Below are 21,276 nucleotides of genomic sequence, written 5' to 3'. Positions count from 1 at the left end.
GATTTATTTAACATTTATTGAAGGAGTCTCCAGTGTCAGTGCTTTACATAAGTTTAATGGCAGTTTATATCTGCTATAATGTTAGTGAGAACATGACAAATATAAAGGGATTAAAAAGTCTTTTGTTATCTTCTTTAATAAATAAAGAATTGATATTACCGAGGGGAAGTGTTTTGGTAAAAGAGTTAAGAGTAAATCTACTTTATCACATGACATAAGACAGATTACAAGATAGATTTATGAATATTTATAAACAAGTATTATTATAAAAACAATAAAGTGTTTGAATAAGTTTAATTAGTATTGATTCTGGCAACCTTCCTGAGGATCTTGCAGCAATCTGGCATCCCTGAGTGTGGAGTAAGACAGAGCCGCTGGGGAAACACTGACAGATTCACACTGAAGCAGCGCCGGTGTGAGGGCAGCTCACTCCAACCACACAGCTGCTGGAAGATTCGATATCTCTGTGGAGTTTATTTTTAATTTCATTTTTATTATTATTTTTTTTAATCATTTTTAATTTATACTTTGTGAAGCTTCTCTTCATCTTCTGGGGGAAAAATGTGTTGTCTCGTGGGATGAGTGTGTAGGAGGAAAAAGAAGATTGGAGAAAGTGTGCACTCTTTAGCACTGTTCAAAAGTGCAAAAGGCTACACACACACACACACACATACATTTACAGATAAACCCAGGAGTTTAGGATCATCATCCTCATCCTCATCATCATCATCATCATCTTATCTCCATCCCTCACTCCTGCCATGCGCTCTCAGTACCAGCTTGCGCTCTTCTTCATCCTGCTCTGTCCAGTCAACATCATCGGCATGTGGTGGTGAGTACCAGCAAAGTCACGTCAACTTTATTGCCATTTCTACTCATCACAGAAAAGTTCGGTGAGGGACAGAGTCTAGTTTTCCCAAGGACACAGAGCTACACTATCCTAAACCTAACCCTAATCCTAACCCTAAACCTAACCTCACACTTAACATGAAAGAGCAGCAGACGACTGGAAAGTAGAGTTTAGATGTAGAGTGTAGAGTGACTGTGTGTTTGTGTGTGTGTGTGCTTAACATGTGCTTCTATGTTGACTCTAATATCTGTTGGAGAATACACTGCTGTTTGCATAACTGTGTGTGTGTGTGTGTGTGTAAGAGATATACAGTATAAGTGATTTCTCAGATTTTCCGCATCATTCAAGTCACTACTAGCAGTGCTATGAGGAATTGGGGGCAGAGCCAAACGGATGGCTCCAGATCTCATAAGAATGCAAAGTCACACAAATGATTCCAGAGAACTAAGGGGCAGGGCCAGGTGGATGTTCTATAGAGATTAGTGGGTGTGGCCAAGTGTATAGTCATAAGAAATTAGAAGGTGTGGCCAGGTGGGTGGTCGAGAAAGATTAGAGAGTGTGGGCAGGTGTACAGTCAAAAGAAATTAGGAGGTGTGGCCAGGTGGCTGATGGGGTGGGGATAAATGCACTGGAAATCAGGGGTGTGGCCAGATGAATAGGTGCAGACAGTTATAGCAGCATGGCCAGGTGGATGACATTAAAGGGGTGGGGAGAACACGTTTAGTGGGCAGGTCCAAATGGGGCTCTGAAAAGGTGGGACCAGGGTTCAGTTGGCACCATAGGGGATGGGTTTAGTTGAATGGCTCTAGAAAATCACAAGGGTGGGGCCATCTGGTGCTTCAGAGAGATCTATGGCATGGCCAGGTAGAATGGTCTAAAAAGATCAAGAGTGGGGTCAGGTGGATTCTCCAGAGATATTGGGGTGTGGCTAGCTGGACATTGGAGTGGAGCCAGGTGGATTCTCCAGAGACATCAGGGTGTGGGCAGGTGTATTCTCCAGAGACCTTGGGGTGGGGTCAGGTGGATTCTCCAGAGGCATTGGGGTGGGGTCAGGTGAATTCTCCTGATGCCCTGGGGTGGGGTCAGGTGGATTCTCCAGAGACATCGGGGTGGGGACAGGTGGATTCTCCAAAGACATTGGGGTGGGGCCAGGTGGATTTTCCAGAGACATTAGGGGGGGTCAGGTGAATTCTCCTGATGCCCTGGGGTGGGGTCAGGTGGATTCTCCAAAGACATCGGGGTGGGGTCAGGTGGATTCTCCAGAGACATCGGGGTGGGGACAGGTGGATTCTCCAGAGACATTGGGGTGGGGCCAGGTGGATTTTCCAGAGACATTAGGGTGGGGTCAGGTAGATTTTCTAGAGACATTGGGGTGGGGTCAGGTGAATTCTCCAAAGACAGTGGGGTGAGGTCAGGTGGATTCTCCAAAGACAGTGGGGTGAGGTCAGGTGGATTCTCCAGATGCATTGGGGTGGGATCAGTTGGATTTTCCAGAGACATTGGGGTGGGGTCAGGTGGATTCTCCAAATGCATTGGGCTGGTGTCAGGTGGATTTGCCAGATGCCTTGGGGTGGGGTCAGGTGGATTCTCCAGATGCCTTGGGGTGGGGTCAGGTGGATTCTCCAGAGACATTGGGGTGGGGTCAGGTGGATTCACCAGATGCCTTGGGGTGGAGTCAGGTGGATTCTTCAGAGACAGTGGGGTGGAGTCAGGTAGATTCTTCAGAGACATTGGGGTGGGGTCAGGTGGTCTCTGGGTCTCCAAAGACATTAGGGTGGGTCAGGTGGATTCTCCAGAGACAGTGGGGTGGAGTCAGGTGGATTCTCCAGAGACAGTGGGGTGTGGTCAGGTGGATTCTCCAGAGACAGTGGGGTGGGGTCAGGTGGAGTCTCCAGAGACATTGGGGTGGGGTCAGGTGGATTCTCCAGTGATATTAGGGTGGGGTCAGGTGGATTCTCCAGTGATATTAGGGTGGGGTCAGGTGGATTCTCCAGTGATATTAGGGTGGGGTCAGGTGGATTCTCCAGTGATATTAGGGTGGGGTCAGGTGGATGGTTCCAGTGAGTTAAGGAGAAGTAGTAAGGTCAATTATTTTAAGAAAAAATCAGATAAAGTAGATATACACATGTAATGCTAAATAACATTAGCCGTTCCTTAACCATGTTTTTGCATCGCGTTTTCTGAAACACTTCTTCGTTTTTTTGTTAAATACTCAAACTGATGGCATCCTTTCACAGAGACACACCCTTAAGATTAAGACACGCCTCCTGCCCTGAACCTGGGATTGTTTTCCACAAACTGATCGTTTAAGAATTCAACATCTAATCGTTTAATCACACTAAGCCAACACTCAAAGACCTAAAATGACATTTCCAGAGACAAGCACTTTAAAAGAGAGAGAGAGAGAGAGAGAGAGAGAGAGAGTGAGTGTGTGTGTGTGTGTGTGTGTGTGTGTGTGTAGCTGCAGGTCTAAGACGTAATTGGCAGGTCGAGACATTAAAGGGGTCACAGTTGGAATTTGAGGTAACGCTGCAGGCAGTGGGTGTCGTCACACACTCGGTTCACTCAGTCCGAAAACCACACACACACACACACACACACACACACACACATGGAAAGGAGTGTTTAATAAACACAGACCAAACGACTACAGCAATAGGTTCATTTTTTAAACGAAATCTCTCCACATTTCACATTTTCACCTCATTTGTTCCTAAATGGAGGTGGAGACCAGCTGCTCATAGTCGTGTGTGTGTGTGTGTGATATACAATATGAACTTGTTCTGTTATTAATTCTTCATGTTAGCTGTTCCACATCTTTTCACATTTTTTGTGTTTTTGTTGCTTATGTGTTTTTTTGTCTGTGAGCTGTTCTCATCTTTTCTGCTCAAATATATGGATATAGATGGAAGGAAATGATGGGCTGGATACCTGTTACTCTGTGTGAGCGTGTGTTCATACATTTCTGAAAAGTTTGCACATGCGAGTTCAGATTCTTTTGATAGTTTGGATAGTATGAGTTATGAAGTAGTGTTGACATTCCTTCACTGTGGAGGTTCTCCTGATATACACATTAAAAAAAACTTAGGAACCTTTGGAGAACCTTTGAAAGTTCTTGAGAATACTATCTGGCAGTGAAAACACTTTATTTACATGATTTTATCAAACTATCTGAAACCAGCTAAAAAATATTTCATTAATTATGCTAAAACTGTGTAAGGCTAATCAGATCAATATTTACATTTAGAGATTCACTTTTGCTAACATTAAATTAAATAATAACCTCTACTTTTAGCTCATTTGACAACAAGCTAGCTAGCATTAATGAAAATTTGACCATTTGGAAGTTTGCATTAGTGTTTAATGCTAAGTGGTAATTAAAGTGTAAATTTTATTTTATCCTGAGTGTTTTATCAGAAATCTATTGACACTTCTGAGATTTCTGATGTTTCTGATGTGTTGTTCCTATGGTTACTGTGCCTTCACAAAGCTTTGTGTTAGCAATCTAAACTGTTATTCCCAGTCTTTACCTAGCTTAAGTTCTGTGTACATATTTCCAGTTGCCTAGCAACAGTGTTCTCACAGCGCTAACCCTTAGAACAGTTAGCGTATTAGTCGAATAAAACAAAAACATGACAAGGAAATGTACTGGGACTTTCAGAGCCGACTGCAGCTGTGTGTGTGTGTGTGTGTGTGTGTGTGTGCAGCTGTGTGTGTGTGTGTGTGCGGACTCCCACACACACCTGGAGGTCCAGTGGACAATGAGGCTCTGTAGAAATGCAGTGTTATCTGCTAGTGTGTGATGAGTGTGTGTGATGGACAGCGAGACGGCCGGAGAGATGAAAGGCCCTGAGAGACTAGAAATACTCTGAGGGGGCGGAGTCATGTGCTGGTACACAGCCAGGTGTGTGTGTGTGTGTTTTATCTATGCATGTATTGTGCACCCTATGTCTAATAAAATAATAATAAAATGTTGAAACAGAAGAGTTTAGAGTGATGTACTGATGAAAAGTGTAGAATATTGTTAGAATGGTTGTAGAAAAGTGTAGAAACATGTAGAATAGTGTAAAATAGTGTAGACAATTGCAGAACAGTTGTAGGATGGTGTAGAAATCTGTTGGACCATGTAGAAATGATGGGTGAATAGAATGATGGAAAATGGTATAGAAATATCTAAATCGTGGAGTCATTTAGAATTTTGTAAAATGGTTCTAATGCAGAACAGCTGTAGAGCATTATGAACTGATTATAGAACTTTAAATGGTTGGTCAATGATAAACAATGTTAGAACATGAATGAATGTAAACAAATTTAGAACAATGTAAAAATCTGTAAAATCGTATGGAGTGGAGTAAAATATGTATTGTATTGAAATGTGTAGTTTGGAGTAGAACAGTGTAGAAATGTGTAGAGTGGTGTATAAATATGTAGAGTATATGGTGTATAGTGGTGTTAGAAAATAATTTAATTGAATAATTTCCTCCAAACATAGTGTTTTAGGTGGTATCCTAAGTCTGTGACCTACTGAACCAGTGCTAATGTATTTATTTACAGAGACTTCAAAGCACTTTTGTATGTTGCTCTGGATAAGAACAACTACCACATGCCAGAAATATAAATGTAAATGTGTAGAAATGTGTAAAGTGGTTTAATACAGTATAGTGTAGAAATGTATAGAGTGGTGTAATATAGTGTAGAAATGTATAGAGTGGTGTGGCATAGTGTAGAAATGTATAGAGTGGTGTAATATAGTGTAGAAATGTATAGAGTGGTGTAGTATGGTGTAGAAATGCACAGAGTGGTGTAATATAGTGTAGAAATGTATAGAGCAGTGTAATATAGTGTAGAAATATATAAAGTGCTGTAGTATAGTGTAGAAATGCATAGAGTGGTGTAGTATAGTGTAGAAATGTACAGAGTGGTGTGGTATAGTGTAGAAATGTACAGAGTGGTGTGGTATAGTGTAGAAATGTACAGAGTGATGTAGTATAGTGTAGAAATGTACAGAGTGGTGTGGTATAGTGTAGAAATGTACAGAGTGGTGTAGTATAGTGAAGAAATGTACAGAGTGGTGTGGTATAGTGTAGAAATGTACAGAGTGATGTAGTATAGTGTAGAAATGTACAGAGTGGTGTAATATAGTGTAGAAATGTACAGAGTGGTGTGGTATAGTGTAGAAATGTACAGAGTGGTGTAGTATAGTGTAGAAATGTACAGAGTGGTGTGGTATAGTGTAGAAATGTACAGAGTGGTGTGGTATAGTGTAGAAATGTACAGGGTGGTGTGGTATAGTGTAGAAATGTACAGAGTGGTGTGGTATAGTGTAGAAATGTACAGAGTGATGTAGTATAGTGTAGAAATGTACAGAGTGGTGTGGTATAGTGTAGAAATGTACAGAGTGATGTAGTATAGTGTAGAAATGTAGAGAGTGGTGTAGTATAATGTAGAAATGTACAGAGTGGTGTTGTATAGTGTAGAAATGCACAGAGTGATGTGGTATAGTGTAGAAATGTACAGAGTGGTGTGGTATAGTGTAGAAATGTACAGAGTGATGTAGTATAGTGTAGAAATGTACAGAGTGGTGTGGTATAGTGTAGAAATGTACAGAGTGATGTGGTATAGTGTAGAAATGTACAGAGTGGTGTGGTATAGTGTAGAAATGTACAGAGTGATGTGGTATAGTGTAGAAATGTACAGAGTGGTGTGGTATAGTGTAGAAATGTACAGAGTGATGTAGTATAGTGTAGAAATTTACAGAGTGGTGTGGTATAGTGTAGAAATGTATAGAGTACTGTAGTATAGTGTAGAAATGTATAGAGTGGCGTAGTATAGTGTAGAAATGTACAGAGTGGTGTGGTATAGTGTAGAAATGTACAGAGTGGTGTGGTATAGTGTAGAAATGTACAGAGTGATGTAGTATAGTGTAGAAATGTACAGAGTGGTGTGGTATAGTGTAGAAATGTACAGAGTGATGTAGTATAGTGTAGAAATGTACAGAGTGGTGTAGTATAGTGTAGAAATGTGTAAAGTGGATTAATACAGTATAGTGTAGAAATGTATAGAGTGGTGTAGTATAGTGTAGAAATGTATAGAGTAGTGTAGTATAGTGTAGAAATGTATAGAGTAGTGTAGTATAGTGTAGAAATGCATAGAGTGGTGTAGTATAGTTTAGAAATGTGTAAAGTGGTTTATTACAGTATAGTGTAGAAATGCATAGAGTGGTGTAGTATAGTGTAGAAATGTGTAAAGTGGTTTATTACAGTATAGTGTAGAAATGTATAGAGTGGTGTAGTATAGTGGAGAAATGTATAGAGTACTGTAGTATAGTGTAGAAATTTATAGAGTGGCGTTGTATAGTGTAGAAATGTATAGAGTAGTGTAGTACAGTGTAGAAATGTATAGAGTAGTGTAGTATAGTGTAGAAATGTATAGAGTGGCGTAGTATAGTGTAGAAATGTATAGAGTAGTGTAGTATAGTGTAGAAATGTATAGAGTAGTGTAGTATAGTGTAGAAATGCATAGAGTGGTGTAGTACAGTGTAGAAATGTGTAAAGTGGTTTATTACAGTATAGTGTAGAAATGTATAGAGTGGTGTAGTATAGTGTAGAAATGTATAGAGTGGTGCAGTATAGTGTAGAAATGTATAGAGTAGTGTAGTATAGTGTAGAAATGCATAGAGTGGTGTAGTATAGTGGAGAAATGTATAGAGTACTGTAGTATAGTGTAGAAATTTATAGAGTGGCGTTGTATAGTGTAGAAATGTATAGAGTAGTGTAGTATAGAAATGTATAGAGTAGTGTAGTATAGTGTAGAAATGTATAGAGTAGTGTAGTATAGTGTAGAAATGTATAGAGTAGTGTAGTATAGTGTAGAAATGCATAGAGTGGTGTAGTACAGTGTAGAAATGTGTAAAGTGGTTTATTACAGTATAGTGTAGAAATGTATAGAGTGGTGTAGTATAGTGTAGAAATGTATAGAGTGGTGTAGCATAGTGTAGAAATGTATAGAGTGGTGTAGTACAGTGTAGAAATGTGTAAAGTGGTTTATTACAGTATAGTGTAGAAATGTATAGAGTGGTGTAGTATAGTGTAGAAATGTATAGAGTGGTGTAGTATAGTGTAGAAATGTATAGAGTAGTGTAGTATAGTGTAGAAATGCATAGAGTGGTGTAGTACAGTGTAGAAATGTGTAAAGTGGTTTATTACAGTATAGTGTAGAAATGTATAGAGTGGTGTAGTATAGTGTAGAGATGTATAGAGTGGTGTAGTATAGTGTAGAAATGTATAGAGTAGTGTAGTATAGTGTAGAAATGCATAGAGTGGTGTAGTATAGTGTAGAAATGTGTAAAGTGGTTTATTACAGTATAGTGTAGAAATGTATAGAGTGGTGTAGTATAGTGTAGAAATGTATAGAGTGGTGTAGTATAGTGTAGAAATGTATAGAGTAGTGTAGTATAGTGTAGAAATGCATAGAGTGGTGTAGTACAGTGTAGAAATGTGTAAAGTGGTTTATTACAGTATAGTGTAGAAATGTATAGAGTGGTGTAGTATAGTGTAGAGATGTATAGAGTAGTGTAGTATAGTGTAGAAATGCATAGAGTGGTGTAGTATAGTGTAGAAATGTGTAAAGTGGTTTATTACAGTATAGTGTAGAAATGTATAGAGTGGTGTAGTATAGTGTAGAAATGTATAGAGTGGTGTAGAACAGTGTAGAAGTGTGTGTAGAATTCTACAGTATTTCAAAGATCAGTGTCTGTCTGCTGTGTTTGTGTTCATCTCCTGGTTTAATAGCCAGTTAGCATTAGCATGTAGCTTGAGACAGATAATAACTCATGAATATGTATAATATTTAAATGAGGAACACAGAGCGCTGTATTAGCATCCTGACGCTGTGCTTCACACTGAACTCCATCACACACATTTAACACTAACAAGCAGAACATTTTAAACATTACAATAATTATATCAATGAAATAATTGTTTCATTAAGGTTTATTAATGTTTTTTATTATATAGTTATATTAATGCTATTATTATATTGTTAATATCAACACTAAGCAGCTTTTTACAGCCTCATTAGCATAAAACTCATTAGAATGAAGTTCATTAGTATAAAATTTTAGAATGAAATGTATTACAGTGACAGTTAATTTAAATAAAAACCCACAAATACTCCTAACACACCTCTGTGAAAACACACACACACACACACACACACACCTCGTTTTCTCATACTGGATGACGGTGATGTTTCCAATCAAGCGGCCGTGAGAGATGAGATGAGATAAAGGTGAGCTGACAGGAGCCTGGCATTCCCTCAGATTCACTTCACACACACACACACACACACACACACACACACACACACTGCCTGTGATTGACTACATATCCAGCATAGTTTGAGGATTAGGAAAAGGATGAGTTTCACTCTTTCTCTGAGTGGAGGAGACGACGCTTATCTGCAACCACACACTCCATCATGAAACCCGAGATCTGTGTGTGTGTGTGTGTGTGTATCAGCTGTGCAGTAAATGAGAATAGAGTTTTCAGAGTTTCATCTGTGACACTAACCTCCTGCACTGAACTCATAAAACACGATGTTGAGCGACTTAATAAACAATCAGTGATGAAGATAAAGCTGATCTGATTGGACGTCAGGACCTTGGGATTTTATCCCTTTTTACAAAACTACATGTTTTCTGCTGATGAAGTTTATTAATAACGTGTTTAATTTTGTAATTAATTCATTCATTAGTCACAAAGGCTAACAAAACTTGAGCAATTCTAAAACTAATGTTGCTCATTTATTTTTTAAAATATAAATAATGTTAGTTATTTGTTTATTTAAGAAAGAAAGTCATGGATATTAAGAGAACAATAATGTTAAATAAAGGTCTGTGGAGTTTTGTAAAGTTAATAAAAGATCAATAAAAGTGAAATTTGGGGAATATCATATTTAATATTGCTTTATTTGTTTTGTTTTGTTTTCAGAAGTACTAACTAAATGTGTTTACACGAGAGCATTTCAGGACATTCTCACACTTTTCATGTCTTTCTAATATAAGAGTAAAAAATAAAGTTATTAAAGTAAACAGATGAAATGAAATGGTGGTCCATGGTGAAGTTCCCTCCACAGTCCATTCTCAGTTCGACACAAAACATGGTGCTAGTGTCATACAGCTGCCATTAGTGAGCGGGCGCTAGCTTGTGGTGAGATTCTGTATGAATCACATGTACGTGATCAGAAACTAGCATTTAGTAGATATTAACCCTTTATAATAACAATGTATATACACATAATAGAAACAAGACTGAAGAAAGAAAGAAAGAAAGAAAGAAAGAAAGAAAGAAAGAAAGAAAGAAAGAAAGTGGCCTGATTACTGAACCTTGTGGGATACCAGAAATAATGTTGTTTAATAGAAATGAATTCACAGACTATGAAAATACAGTTTTTATTGAATTACAGCTTAGAAGGTATTAGGTATGAAGTGAAGTAACAGGATTTCCACTCTCTGAGAAATGTCTGATTTTTCATGACAGTTTGTCACCATATGTTGTTTATAGAAGTCTTTAGCTCGTGGCCTCACAGCACCTACTTAAAGAGTGTCTGACCATTAGACTGGATTTCAGATAATAAAATACTAACATCCCTAGGGTTAGCGGTTAAGGGTTAGCAGTTAGGGTTTTAGGTTAGGTTTTATATCTATTTATTTTTTTAAAAAATCTTGTTGAGCTTAATTGTGCAGATGCTCCCTAAAACCCTCTATCATCCTTCCTACCCAGTTATCTATCATGGTCAGGCCCAGGGGTCCAATCTTAGGGGAGTACTTATCTAGGACTGGGGGTGGGGCTTGGATCAGGGTTGGGGCTGGGGTTAAGGTTGGGGCTGGGGTTGGGATTAGGGCTGGAATGGGGGATTGGGATCAGAATTAGGGTTGGGATGAGGGTTAGGATGGGGGTTAGGTTAGGGTTAGGAGTTGGGGTTAGGGGTTAGTTTTTAGGGATTAGGTTAGGGGTTAGGTTAGGCGTTGGGGTTAGGTTTAGGGATTACGCTTAGGGGTAGGGCCTTAGACTGGACTTCAGAGGATAAAATACTAACATCCTGGTTAATTATAGCACTATAATGGTTTAATGAGTTTTTTATTACAGATATCAGGAAATCTTTTAGAGTTATAAGATCAAAACTATGATATTTGAATATCATAATGGGAGATTTTCAGCATATCTCTGAGCATTGCATCTGCTCTGCTTCTTCACACTCCATCATCCATTAAACCAGCTGAACTCAGATCAGCTCTCTGGGGTTTATGGGTAATTTCATCATGGTGTTAGAGTGGCACATGTCTGGTCTGATATTTAGGCATGTCCTGATGATGAAGTCCTTCTGATTCAGAAGTCGTTGTGAGGTCAATCCCATAATTCCCTTCAGCAGTTTAAGAAACTGTCCTGGGTGTGTATTAAAGCACAGAGCAGTGTGATGGGATTGATTAGAACTGTGATGAATAATAGGGGGCTTAATCTGCAGGGTCTGATCTGATGTGAGAACTTTTCTGCTCCTCTTCAGCGACCCAGAGTTTGATTTTATTCAAGACCAATAAATCAGGCTTTATTTTTAATTGTACATAAGCTCATCATTGTAGTTGCCATGTCAACGAATACCATGTTCTGGCCCCGACCTCCTCCTGTCACTGATTCTTCCCTCAGTGTGTTTACCTGCTCCGTGTTTACTCCGTGATTCAGCCCAAGCCTGGTCTTCTTTTCTTCATTTCCTGTTTCTGTGTTTCCTGTTTCGTGGCTTTGACTCTCATTTGCTATCTGTGTACTGACCAGGGGAAGAAAAAAAACAGAAAAAGTTTACTGGGATACAAATGAAATAAAATCTCAAAATCTTACACTCCTAGAATTCAGGTGTGGCTCATCTTAATGTTTAATATGTTTTATGTTGTTTGTTTAGAGTGTTTATAATGATTTATAATCCCACTCTCTGTGTTTATAATGATTTATAATCCCACTCTCTGTGTTTATAATGATTTATAATCCCACTCTCTGTGTATATAATGATTTATAATCCCACTCTCAACATTTATAATGATTTATAATCCCACTCTCAGTGTTTATAATGATTTATAATCCCACTCTCAACATTTATAATGATTTATAATCCCACTCTCAGTGTATATAATGATTTATAATCCCACTCTCAGTGTTTATAATGATTTATAATCCCACTCTGAGTGTTTATAATGATTTATAATCCCACTCTCAGTGTATATAATGATTTATAATCCCACTCTCAGTGTTTATAATGATTTATAATCCCACTCTCGGTGTTTATAATGATTTATAATCCCACTCTCAGTGTTTATAATGATTTATAATCCCACTCTCTGTGTTTATAATGATTTATAATCCCACTCTCAGTGTTTATAATGATTTATAATCCCACTCTCGGTGTTTATAATGATTTATAATCCTACTCTCGGTGTTTATAATGATTTATAATCCCAGTCTCAGTGTTTATAATGATTTATAATCCCACTCTCTGTGTATATAATGATTTATAATCCCACTCTCGGTGTTTATAATGATTTATAATCCCACTCTCGGTGTTTATAATGATTTATAATCCCACTCTCGGTGTTTATAATGATTTATAATCCCACTCTCTGTGTTTATAATGATTTATAATCCTACTCTCAACATTTATAATGATTTATAATCCCACTCTCTGTGTATATAATGATTTATAATCCCACTCTCAACATTTATAATGATTTATAATCCCACTCTCAACATTTATAATGATTTATAATCCCACTCTCAGTGTTTATAATGATTTATAATCCCACTCTCAGTGATTATAATGATTTATAATCCCACTCTCAGTGTGTATAATGATTTATAATCCCACTCTCTGTGTATATAATGATTTATATTCCCACTCTCAACATTTATAATGATTTATAATCCCACTCTCGGTGTATATAACGATTTATAATCCCCCTCTCAGTGTTTATAATGATTTATAATCCCACTCTCTGTGTTTATAATGATTTATAATCCCACTCTCAGTGTTTATAACGATTTATAATCCCACTTTCAGTGTTTATAACGATTTATAATCCCACTCTCAGCATTTATAATGATTTATAATCCCACTCTCAACATTTATAATGATTTATAATCCCACTCTCAACATTTAAAATGATTTATAATCCCACTCTCTGTGTTTATAATGATTTATAATCCCACTCTCAACATTTATAATGATTTATAATCCCACTCTCTGTGTATATAATGATTTATAATCCCACTCTCAGTGTATATAATGATTTATAATCCCACTCTCAGTGTTTATAATGATTTATAATCCCACTCTCGGTGTATATAATGATTTATAATCCCACTCTCTGTGTATATAATGATTTATATTCCCACTCTCAACATTTATAATGATTTATAATCCCACTCTCGGTGTATATAACGATTTATAATCCCCCTCTCAGTGTTTATAACGATTTATAATCCCACTCTCTGTGTTTATAATGATTTATAATCCCACTCTCAGTGTTTATAACGATTTATAATCCCACTTTCAGTGTTTATAACGATTTATAATCCCACTCTCAGCGTTTATAATGATTTATAATCCCACTCTCAACATTTATAATGATTTATAATCCCACTCTCAACATTTAAAATGATTTATAATCCCACTCTCTGTGTTTATAATGATTTATAATCCCACTCTCAACATTTATAATGATTTATAATCCCACTCTCTGTGTATATAATGATTTATAATCCCACTCTCAGTGTATATAATGATTTATAATCCCACTCTCAGTGTTTATAATGATTTATAATCCCACTCTCAGTGTATATAATGATTTATAATCCCACTCTCAGTGTTTATAATGATTTATAATCCCACTCTCGGTGTTTATAATGATTTATAATCCCACTCTCAACATTTATAATGATTTATAATCCCACTCTCTGTGTTTATAATGATTTATAATCCCACTCTCAACATTTATAATGATTTATAATCCCACTCTCTGTGTATATAATGATTTATAATCCCACTCTCGGTGTTTATAATGATTTATAATCCCACTCTCTGTGTATATAATGATTTATAATCCCACTCTCGGTGTTTATAATGATTTATAATCCCACTCTCAGTGTTTATAATGATTTATATTCCCACTCTCAACATTTATAATGATTTATAATCCCACTCTCGGTGTATATAACGATTTATAATCCCCCTCTCAGTGTTTATAACGATTTATAATCCCACTCTCTGTGTTTATAATGATTTATAATCCCACTCTCAGTGTTTATAACGATTTATAATCCCACTTTCAGTGTTTATAACGATTTATAATCCCACTCTCAGCGTTTATAATGATTTATAATCCCACTCTCAACATTTATAATGATTTATAATCCCACTCTCAACATTTAAAATGATTTATAATCCCACTCTCTGTGTTTATAATGATTTATAATCCCACTCTCAACATTTATAATGATTTATAATCCCACTCTCTGTGTATATAATGATTTATAATCCCACTCTCAGTGTATATAATGATTTATAATCCCACTCTCAGTGTTTATAATGATTTATAATCCCACTCTCAGTGTTTATAATGATTTATAATCCCACTCTCAGTGTTTATAATGATTTATAATCCCACTCTCGGTGTTTATAATGATTTATAATCCCACTCTCAACATTTATAATGATTTATAATCCCACTCTCTGTGTTTATAATGATTTATAATCCCACTCTCAACATTTATAATGATTTATAATCCCACTCTCTGTGTATATAATGATTTATAATCCCACTCTCGGTGTTTATAATGATTTATAATCCCACTCTCTGTGTATATAATGATTTATAATCCCACTCTCGGTGTTTATAATGATTTATAATCCCACTCTCAGTGTTTATAATGATTTATAATCCCACTCTCAGTGTTTATAATGATTTATAATTCCACTCTCAGTGTTTATAATGATTTATAATCCCACTCTCAGTGTTTATAATGATTTATAATCACACTCTCAGTGTTTATAATGATTTATAATCCCACTCTCAACATTTATAATGATTTATAATCCCACTCTCAGTGTTTATAATGATTTATAATCCCACTCTCGTTGTTTATAATGATTTATAATCCCACTCTCAGTGTTTATAATGATTTATAATCCCATTCTCAGTGTTTATAATGATTTATAATCCCACTCTCAGCGTTTATAATGACTTATAATCCCACTCTCAACATTTATAATGATTTATAATCCCACTCTCAACATTTATAATGATTTATAATCCCACTCTCTGTGTATATAATGATTTATAATCCCACTCTCAACATTTATAATGATTTATAATCCCACTCTCGTTGTTTATAATGATTTATAATCCCACTCTCAACATTTATAATGATTTATAATCCCACTCTCAACATTTAAAATGATTTATAATCCCACTTTCTGTGTTTATAATGATTTATAATCCCACTCTCAACATTTATAATGATTTATAATCCCACTCTCAGTGTATATAATGATTTATAATCCCACTCTCAGTGTTTATAATGATTTATAATCCCACTCTCAGTGTTTATAATGATTTATAATCCCACTCTCTGTGTTTATAATGATTTATAATCCCACTCTCAACATTTATAATGATTTATAATCCCACTCTCTGTGTATATAATGATTTATAATCCCACTCTCGGTGTTTATAATGATTTATAATCCCACTCTCAGTGTTTATAACGATTTATAATCCCACTCTCAGTGTTTATAATGATTTATAATTCCACTCTCGGTGTTTATAATGATTTATAATCCCACTCTCAGTGTTTATAATGATTTATAATCACACTCTCAGTGTTTATAATGATTTATAATCCCACTCTCAGTGTTTATAATGATTTATAATCCCACTCTCAGCATTTATAATGATTTATAATCCCACTCTCAACATTTATAATGATTTATAATCCCACTCTCAGTGTTTATAATGATTTATAATCCCACTCTCGTTGTTTATAATGATTTATAATCCCACTCTCAGTGTTTATAATGATTTATAATCCCACTCTCAGTGTTTATAATGATTTATAATCCCACTCTCAGCATTTATAATGACTTATAATCCCACTCTCAACATTTATAATGATTTATAATCCCACTCTCAACATTTATAATGATTTATAATCCCACTCTCTGTGTTTATAATGATTTATAATTCCACTCTCAACATTTATAATGATTTATAATCCCACTCTCTGTGTATATAATGATTTATAATCCCACTCTCTGTGTATATAATGATTTATAATCCCACTCTCGTTGTTTATAATGATTTATAATCCCACTCTCGTTGTTTATAATGATTTATAATCCCACTCTCAACATTTATAATGATTTATAATCCCACTCTCGTTGTTTATAATGATTTATAATCCCACTCTCGGTGTTTATAATGATTTATAATCCCACTCTCTGTGTTTATAACGATTTATAATCCCACTCTCAGTGTTTATAACGATTTATAATCCCACTCTCAGTATTTATAATGATTTATAATCCCACTCTCAGTGTTTATAATGATTTATAATCCCACTCTCAGTGTTTATAATGATTTATAATCCCACTCTCAGTATTTATAATGATTTATAATCCCACTCTCAGTGTTTATAATGATTTATAATCCCACTCTCAGTGTTTATAATGATTTATAATCCCACTCTCAGTGTTTATACTGATTTATAATCCCACTCTCAGTGTTTATAATGATTTATAATCCCACTCTCTGTGTTTATAATGATTTATAATCCCACTCTCTGTGTTTATAATGATTCATAATCCCACTCTCAACATTTATAATGATTTATAATCCCACTCTCAGTGTTTATAATGATTTATAATCCCACTCTCAACATTTATAATGATTTATAATCCCACTCTCAACATTTATAATGATTTATAATCCCACTCTCTGTGTTTATAATGATTTATAATCACACTCTCAGTGTTTATAATGATTTATAATCCCACTCTCTGTGTTTATAATGATTTATAATCCCACTCTCAGTGTTTATAATGATTTATAATCCCACTCTCAACATTTATAATGATTTATAATCCCACTCTCAACATTTATAATGATTTATAATCCCACTCTCTGTGTTTATAATGATTTATAATCACACTCTCAGTGTTTATAATGATTTATAATCCCACTCTCTGTGTTTATAATGATTTATAATCCCACTCTCAGTGTTTATAATGATTTATAATCCCACTCTCAACATTTAAAATGATTTATAATCCCACTCTCTGTGTTTATGATGATTTATAATCCCACTCTCAACATTTATAATGATTTATAATCCCACTCTCATCATTTATAATGATTTATAATCCCACTCTCAGTGTTTATAATGATTTATAATCCCACTCTCTGTGTTTATAATGATTTATAATCCCACTCTCAGTGTTTATAATGATTTATAATCCCACTCTCAACATTTAAAATGATTTATAATCCCACTCTCTGTGTTTATGATGATTTATAATCCCACTCTCAACATTTATAATGATTTATAATCCCACTCTCAACATTTATAATGATTTATAATCCCACTCTCAGTGTTTATAATGATTTATAATCCCACTCTCGGTATTTATAATGATTTATAATCCCACTCTCTGTGTTTATAATAATTTGTAATCCCACTCTCTGTGTTTATAATGATTTATAATCCCACTCTCAGTATTTATAATAATTTGTAATCCCACTCTCGGTGTTTATAATGATTTTTAATCCTACTCTCAGTGATTATAATGATTTATAATCCCACTCTCTGGTGTTTATAATGGTTTATAATCCCACTGTAACATCGGGGCACCCCCCTGCAGGGCGTGAACCCAGACCTCCTTGGTGGTTGCATGCACCAGCACACCATGGAGAAAGACCCAGGTTCTGGATTCAATGAAGTACTGCTTTATTAACATAAACACAAGACATGGGGCAGACTAACCTAACACTAGACATGACGTTACTGAAATTAAAACGAAACAGAAATCTAAAATCTAAACATAATCCTTAGCAAAAACAAGAAGATATCATAACCAGATACAGAACAAAACCACGGTGTACATAACAATGACCAACAGGGACAGGAACACAAGGATCCCTAATTATAGGGCTAGACATTAAGGTATATGGGGAACAGGTGATACAACAGGAAGGAGAACAATAGGAAAGGCATGATACAAAATACACATGAAGAAGCAGGCTTCCAAGATTCTCCTGGCAGGGAACTGTCCAGCTATTCCTGACATAACCCCCCTCTAAGGTGCTGCTCCTGAAGCACCTCCAGCTAAAGAACGCCCCTGGGGTAGGCAGGAGATGTAGTCTATATTAGAGGGGAGATGCAAGGTGTGATGTAGTTCATAACTGCAGTCCACAGCGGTGCCCCAGGTTCTGGGGATACAGCGACATTCGACATGTACACGAGACGGGAGGAAAGCATCTTCCACCTGGGATGCCGAGCAACGTCCTCCACGGAAAACCCAATTGTGGAGTGACGTCCGGGGGTGGTTGAAACCACGCTTCCAGTGGGGCCGATAAAAAGGGGGGTGACCCCCAAGACATGAAGTCGAGCAGCATCCTCCACGGAAACTCCATCACAGAGCGGCATCCTCGACCAGGGCAATGACGGAGACACCACCCCGGGGAAATGGGGAAGGGGGCGCACCTGCTCGAACAGTTTCTGAGGCAGGCGGTCTGTCGGATGTCCTCCTCTGGGAATCCGGGGTCCTTGCTCGTACACTGCAATACCTTGTCATGAACAGGAACTACTGGGTCTTCAAGAATAGCCAGTCATTCTGTAACGTCTGGAAAAAAAAAATCACATTTCTGAGGATGGTTAAATGTTCTTAGCTTCATAAAGTGATTCTACACAGAAAGAGAAGTTCTGTAGTCAGGTTCCACACAGAAGCTAGCCAAAAGACCCTTAATAGAGCTTGAATTTATTTATTTATTTATTTTAAAGGAAGCACGACTATAGCTTTATACTAAACAATAAGAATAAGAAGTTTCTTTTTACTCACTAAGAGCATAAACTTTCCCTGAAGAGAAGCTAGATTAGATTAGATTAGACTAGACTAGACTAGACTAGACTAGACTAGATTAGACTACATTAGATAATTCTTTATTACATATTGTTAGAGATTTCCTTCTGTCGACTTTCTTACTATTCTTTATCTTGGTATATGGTCATGATGACGTATCCTCACATGCCTAAGCTCCCTAACACTGGGATTCTCAAGTCTTCCTTCAGAGAAGAAGTGTAAAATCTTATCCTTTAAACAGTTTAATAGCTGGGCCTCGCCCCTCAGAGCAAGAGAGACAGAGAGAGAGACAGACAGAGGGGGGGGCATAGAGAGAGAGAGAGAGAGAGAGAGAGAGAGAGACTGAGGGGAGAGAGAGAGACTGAGGGGAGAGAGAGAGAGAGAGAGGGAGAGAGACTGAGGGGAGAGAGAGAGAGAGAGACAGAGAGAGACTGAGGGGAAGAAGGAAAGAAGAGAGAGAGAGAGAGTGTGTGTGTGTGAACGAGAGAGAGAGAGAGGCTGGTTTTGTTGTTTAATGAGTCTGTTATTCCGGATTAGCGCTCCGACACACACCCACACAAACACCAGATAATCAGTTGGGTCACGCACAGGGTGTATGAGCCGGGAAAGACACAAAGATGATGATGTCGTCCTCAGCTCTCTGTCTCCATGGAAACCTTGTCAATAATGTCAACACTCCAAAAGTCGTAAGGCATTTTACAGAGCCGAGGAACATTAGCAGCGTTTTATAACCCGCTGATCCAACGCTAGTAATAAAAAGAGTTTTTTTTTACGCATGTCCTGAGTAACACACTCTCACGCAGGACTCGTTTCCCTCTGTGTGTGTGTTTGTGTGTGTGTGTGTGTGTGTGTTAGATGCTCTCATGAGGTAACACAAGAGAGTGTACCCTTGCCAGGAGTCATGTACAGCGAGTGAGGTCGTGAGAGCGGCATGGAGTAAGCCGCTGAGTTTTAAACGAAACATTTGGCCAATCAGATGGGACGCATCGGCAGCGGGCCCGCTATCTCCAACATCGTACATCTTATTGGGACCACCTGGCCCGAGCGCTCAGCTCTACTTCTTAAAATAAACTCAGCGCAGCAGATAAACGCTATTACTCTGAGAGATTAGAGCTGACAGGAGTGGAGCTAGAGCGATGAGGTGTCCTTTCACAGCACAGACAGCCGCCTGCTGATAAAGTACATTAACAAAAAAAAAAAATAAAATTTAGCTGAAACTAAAAGCTCACTTTTTCTTTACATTACAAAGAGATGTCATTTCCTGAGGAGGAAACGGTGCATGCTTAAAGACTCAGAGGTGATAAAGGGATGAAAAAAAGAGTACAAAAAAAAGGAAACTATCAATGATAAAAGTAAGAAACTTAAAAAGATTACAAAAAAGAAAAAAATAATCATTAAAGGAAGAATATGAAAGAAAGAAAGAAAGAAAGAAAGAAAGAAAGAAAGAAAGAAAGACTTTTTTTAACAAGTCTTAAATGTCTAGGGAGTGAACAGAAACAGTGCATTTTTATTTTTTTAAATTAATTTTATTTATTAAATAAATTTTTTATTAATATATATATTTTTTAATCAGGATTTGGAAGGATTTTAAGTGGCTGAAAATCAGAGTTTTGGAGATTTATCTGAGTGAGTGTGTGTGTGTTGCAGGGCAGTGGGCAGTCCCCTGGTCATGGATCCTAACAGTATCTGCAGGAAGACGAAGCGTTTGGGCAGTAAACAGGCCGATCTGTGTCAGAACCATCCGGAAATCGTGAGTGAGGTGGTGAAAGGAGCCAGGCTCGGAGTGAGAGAGTGTCAGTACCAGTTCCGCTTCCGACGATGGAACTGCACAAGCCACAACAAGTACTTCGGAAAAATCCTTCAGCAGGGTGAGAGAGAGAGAGAGAGAGAGAGAAAGACAGAGAGAGAGATTCTTAATATCATTTTAACATCCTCTAAGATTGAAAAGATGAAAGACAGTGATAGACAACAAGAAGTGAGGATGTGTGATGACGTGTGAGGGTGTATAATGGTGTGTGAGGGTTTGTCATGAGTGTATGATGGTGTGTGAGGGTGTGTCATGAGTGTATGATGGTGTGTGAGGGTGTCATGAGTGTATGATGGTGTGTGAGGGTGTCATGAGTGTATGATGGTGGGTGAGGGTGTGTGAGGGTGTGTCATGAGTGTATGATGGCGTGTCAGGGTGTGTCATGAGTGTATGATGGTGTGTGAGGGTGTGTCATGAGTGTATGATGGTGTGTGAGGGTGTG

At 36.9% G+C, this 21,276-nt stretch overlaps 1 protein-coding gene across 1 annotated transcript in view; it reads left to right on the top strand.

Moving 5' to 3' along the window:
* Window positions 1–387: 387 nt before the first annotated feature.
* The window catches only part of wnt6b (wingless-type MMTV integration site family, member 6b), a 32,275-nt gene continuing 11,386 nt past the window's right edge, over window positions 388–21,276 (top strand). The window contains exons 1-2 of the mRNA XM_058392063.1: window positions 388–832; window positions 20,675–20,895. Coding sequence (XP_058248046.1) covers window positions 762–832; window positions 20,675–20,895 — 292 coding nt within the window. The 5' untranslated portion in view covers window positions 388–761. The remainder of the gene's footprint in view (window positions 833–20,674; window positions 20,896–21,276) is intronic.

Source organism: Hemibagrus wyckioides, linkage group LG06 (assembly GCF_019097595.1).
Source record: "Hemibagrus wyckioides isolate EC202008001 linkage group LG06, SWU_Hwy_1.0, whole genome shotgun sequence".
NCBI lineage: Eukaryota > Metazoa > Chordata > Actinopteri > Siluriformes > Bagridae > Hemibagrus > Hemibagrus wyckioides.
This window is presented reverse-complemented; position numbering and strand designations above follow the sequence as displayed.